We start from the raw sequence: 5,000 nt of genomic DNA, 5'->3' as shown, positions 1-5,000 counted from the left end.
AGAGAGACAGACAGGTCAGAGAGAGACAGGTCAGAGAGAGAGAGACAGGTCAGAGAGAGACAGAGAGAGACAGGTCAGAGAGAGAGAGAGAGAGAGAGAGACAGGTCAGAGAGAGAGACAGGTCAGAGAGAGAGACAGGTCAGAGAGAGAGAGCGAGACAGGTCAGAGAGAGACAGAGAGAGAGGTCAGAGAGAGAGACAGGTCAGAGAGAGAGAGACAGAGAGACAGAGAGAGAGGTCAGAGGGAGAGAGACAGGTCAGAGAGAGACAGGTCAGAGAGAGAGAGAGTCAGAGAGAGAGAGACAGGTCAGAGAGAGACAGGTCAGAGAGAGAGACAGGTCAGAGAGAGAGAGACAGAGAGAGAGACAGAGAGAGACAGGTCAGACAGAGAGAGATAGGTCAGAGAGAGACAGACAGGTCAGAGAGAGACAGGTCAGAGAGAGACAGAGAGAGACAGGTCAGAGAGAGAGAGAGAGAGAGAGAGACAGGTCAGAGAGAGAGACAGGTCAGAGACAGGTCAGAGAGAGACAGAGAGAGAGGTCAGAGAGAGAGAGACAGGTCAGAGAGAGACAGAGAGAGACAGAGAGAGAGGTCAGAGAGAGAGAGACAGGTCAGAGAGAGACAGGTCAGAAAGAGAGAGAGGTCAGAGAGAGAGACAGGTCAGAGAGAGAGAGATAGAGAGAGAGAGAGACAGGTCAGAGAGAGACAGGTCAGAAAGAGAGAGACAGAGAGAGAGAGAGACAGAGAGAGAGAGACAGGTCAGACAGAGAGAGACAGGTCAGAGAGAGACAGACAGGTCAGAGTATCTTGTACCTTTCATCCTGGACCCCTGTAGCTTCAGCAGCAGGGTTCCCTCGTGGAGGAGTCTCCTCCTCAGCAGCTCCCCCCTGAAGACCCCCCCTCCCTGGACCTGGGCCAGGGCCCGTGGGTCCAGCCGGGCCTGGATCTCCTGCAGCCTCCTGTTCCGGTCCAGCTCCAGGACCTCCTGGTCCACCGAGCTGATCAGCCCCTTCAGGAGGACCAGCGCTCGGCTCAGAGCCTGCGCCTCCTCTTCGCTGCCTGAGGGAGGTAACCATGGAGACAGCAGGGGTGTTAGAAGAGGTAACCATGGTAACATCACAGGTCAGGGGTTATTACAGGGTAGTTTTTCAAAGTAAGATCCTTTTAATTTAACATGAAACAGCCCCGAAATCACTATCAGCAAACTCCACCAGACTCCATGTAAATAATCAGGACTTTTAGCGTGTATAGAGCCAGCATATCTCCACCAGACTCCATGTAAATAATCAGGACTTTTAAGCGTGTATAGAGCCAGCATATCTCCACCAGACTCCATGTAAATAATCAGGACTTTTAGCGTGTATAGAGCCAGCATATCTCCACCAGACTCCATGTAAATAATCAGGACTTTTAGCGTGTATAGAGCCAGCATATCTCCACCAGACTCCATGTAAATAATCAGGACTTTTAGCGTGTATAGAACCAGCATATCTCCACATGTAAATATAAGCACTTTCTATTTTACTATATCTCTTTACATAAATATTTTTTCTACTACTATGGGCTAACAGTTAACACAGAAACAATCAGACATCCATTTAAATGCTCAGTAAACAGACAGTATTACATGGCTATGCTGCCACCTGCTGGCAGGGGCAGTAATTACAACTTGACCTACTTTCACTTAACTACGGTGCAGTAAAGTCTAGACTCAATCAGATCTCCTCGATCTGCATAACGACAGTGTACAGGGTACAGTGGGACTTTGCCTTTAACAGAGCGACAGTTATATCTCCAATCTGGCCTGGGACACCTCGGGATCCCGAAGTCGGAGCTGGTTAATGGGGCTCGGGAAAGGGAAGTTTGGGGTTCCCTGTTGGAGCCGCTGCCCCCGCGATCCGACCCCCGATAAGCAGACGAAGATGGATGGATGGACAGTAATAACCTAATATACCATACTGAGATTAAACTACATTCTCAGTCAATAAACAGAAACACAACTCTTGCAGCGCACATGAACAGATGTGCAGTATTAGCTATCACACGAAATAGCACCCTGGTGAGTTAGCCTACTGTTGCTAACGTACATTCGTAAATCTTACATAACATCGTCCTGTAACTACAGGACATCAGACTTACTTATTGATGCACACACACAGTAGTGTCGACAAACTTAGTCCAATGAGGGGAGAAAGGAAAGTGTGATAGCGTTCCACGTTAACGCCTTTTCTCTCTCCATTGAGACAGCGGTGTCCAAGCCGAGGCACAGAGCATGACCTTACCGCATGCTGATAAGTTACTAGAAGGGAGAGCGAGCTAATACTGATAGGGAGAGAGAGAGAGAGACACTGTATCACTACAGCCAATCCAGTCTGCTCAAAGCCATGCTCTTTTTCACAAATAGGTTGCACGTAAGGGGGAAAGAGTAGCTTTAGGGGGTGTGGCATCACAATGTTGCCTCTCCATCATGATGCCGGCCAGCCGTCCATCGGCACAACCCTAACGATAAAAGTCCCGATTATTTACATGGAGTCTGGTGGAGATATGCTGGCTCTATACACGCTAAAAGTCCTGATTATTTACATGGAGTCTGGTGGAGATATGCTGGCTCTATACACGCTAAAAGTCCTGATTATTTACATGGAGTCTGGTGGAGATATGCTGGCTCTATACACGCTAAAAGTCCTGATTATTTACATGGAGTCTGGTGGAGATATGCTGGCTCTATACATGCTAAAAGTCCTGATTATTTACATGGAGTCTGGTGGAGATATGCTGGCTCTATACATGCTAAAAGTCCTGATTATTTACATGGAGTCTGGTGGAGATATGCTGGCTCTATACACGCTAAAAGTCCTGATTATTTACATGGAGTCTGGTGGAGATATGCTGGCTCTATACACGCTAAAAGTCCTGATTATTTACATGGAGTCTGGTGGAGATATGCTGGCTCTATACATGCTAAAAGTCCTGATTATTTACATGGAGTCTGGTGGAGATATGCTGGCTCTATACATGCTAAAAGTCCTGATTATTTACATGGAGTCTGGTGGAGATATGCTGGCTCTATACACGCTAAAAGTCCTGATTATTTACATGGAGTCTGGTGGAGATATGCTGGCTCTATACACGCTAAAAGTCCTGATTATTTACATGGAGTCTGGTGGAGATATGTTGGCTCTATACACGCTAAAAGTCCTGATTATTTACATGGAGTCTGGTGGAGATATGCTGGCTCTATACATGCTAAAAGTCCTGATTATTTACATGGAGTCTGGTGGAGATATGCTGGCTCTATACACGCTAAAAGTCCTGATTATTTACATGGAGTCTGGTGGAGATATGCTGGCTCTGTACATGCTAAAAGTCCTGATTATTTACATGGAGTCTGGTGGAGATATGCTGGCTCTATACATGCTAAAAGTCCTGATTATTTACATGGAGTCTGGTGGAGATATGCTGGCTCTATATACACGCTAAAAGTCCTGATTATTTACATGGAGTCTGGTGGAGATATGCTGGCTCTATACACGCTAAAAGTCCTGATTATTTACATGGAGTCTGGTGGAGATATGCTGGCTCTATACACGCTAAAAGTCCTGATTATTTACATGGAGTCTGGTGTAGTTTGGTGATGGTGATTTCGGGGCTGTTTCATGTTAAACTAAAAGGATCTTACTCTTTAACTGTAGGGATCCATCCCATAATGTTATCAGACTCTTAGATATGGAGCCCAGGGTGAAGAAGGTTACCTTTGGTGTTGTCGAGGATTCGTTGGATGAGGACGGGGTACTTTGTGAGTCGCTGTGTCACCAGCAGGATGCACTCCTGGACGCCATGACGACGCAGCAGAGGACCCCGACAGGCACGCTGAGCATTATGGGATGGAGAGACACAGAGAGAGTCAACATCAACACAGAAATAAACCAGTTTAAACCAGATTAATTGAGTTTAAAACATAGTAAAGATTCTGGATCAGACCAGACTAAAAGGACTAATCCACTCAGGCTCCACCAGAGGAAGGGGGAATGAGAGGAGGAGCAGGGGGAATGAGAGGAGGAGCAGGGGGAATGAGAGGAGGAGCAGGGGAATGAGAGGAGCAGGGGGAATGAGAGGAGGAGCAGGGGGAATGAGAGGAGCAGGGGGAATGAAAGGAGCAGGGGGAATGAGAGGAGGAGCAGGGGGAATGAGAGGAGGAGCAGGGGGAATGAGAGGAGGAGCAGGGGAATGAGAGGAGCAGGGGGAATGAGAGGAGGAGCAGGGGGAATGAGAGGAGGAGCAGGGGGAATGAGAGGAGGAGCAGGGGAATGAGAGGAGCAGGGGGAATGAGAGGAGCAGGGGAATGAGAGGAGCAGGGGAATGAGAGGAGGAGCAGGGGGAATGAGAGGAGGAGGGGAAATGAGAGGAGCAGGGGAATGAGAGGAGCAGGGGGAATGAGAGGAGCAGGGGAATGAGAGGGAGCAGGGGGAATGAGAGGAGGAGCAGGGGAATGAGAGGAGCAGGGGAATGAGAGGAGCAGGGGAATGAGAGGAGCAGGGGAATGAGAGGAGCAGGGGAATGAGAGGAGGAGCAGGGGGAATGAGAGGAGGAGCAGGGGGAATGAGAGGAGCAGGGGGAATGAGAGGAGCAGGGGGAATGAGAGGAGCAGGGGGAATGAGAGGAGCAGGGGGAATGAGAAGGGGGAATGAGAGGGGGAATGAGAGGAGCAGGGGGAATGAGAGGAGCAGGGGGAATGAGAGGAGCAGGGGGAATGAGAGGAGCAGGGGGAATGAGAGGAGCAGGGGAATGAGAGGAGCAGGGGGAATGAGAGGAGGAGCAGGGGGAATGAGAGGAGCAGGGGAATGAGAGGAGGAGCAGGGGAATGAGAGGAGCAGGGGAATGAGAGGAGCAGGGGGAATGAGAGTGAGACTCACTCTGACAAACTGCTGCAGTCGTCGGTCTCGAGTTAAAACTTCTTTGTAAAGTTTCACAGCTTTCGGGTGTCGACTGCAGAACTCAGAA

The 5,000-nt window shown here is 49.0% G+C and overlaps 1 protein-coding gene across 1 annotated transcript in view; it reads right to left on the bottom strand.

Moving 5' to 3' along the window:
- LOC114556714 (rho guanine nucleotide exchange factor 2-like) overlaps positions 1 to 5,000 on the bottom strand; it is a 40,833-nt gene that overhangs the window by 33,616 nt on the left and 2,217 nt on the right. Inside the window, exons 2-4 of the mRNA XM_028579748.1 lie at positions 4,913 to 4,993; positions 3,752 to 3,869; positions 813 to 1,058 (exon numbers count right to left, since the gene is read on the bottom strand). Coding sequence (XP_028435549.1) covers positions 813 to 1,058; positions 3,752 to 3,869; positions 4,913 to 4,993 — 445 coding nt within the window. The remainder of the gene's footprint in view (positions 1 to 812; positions 1,059 to 3,751; positions 3,870 to 4,912; positions 4,994 to 5,000) is intronic.

The sequence above is a fragment of the Perca flavescens genome, chromosome 6, assembly GCF_004354835.1.
Source record: "Perca flavescens isolate YP-PL-M2 chromosome 6, PFLA_1.0, whole genome shotgun sequence".
Classification (NCBI taxonomy): domain Eukaryota; kingdom Metazoa; phylum Chordata; class Actinopteri; order Perciformes; family Percidae; genus Perca; species Perca flavescens.
The sequence above is the reverse complement of the archived record's forward strand: the minus strand, read 5'-3'. Positions and strand labels throughout refer to the sequence as shown.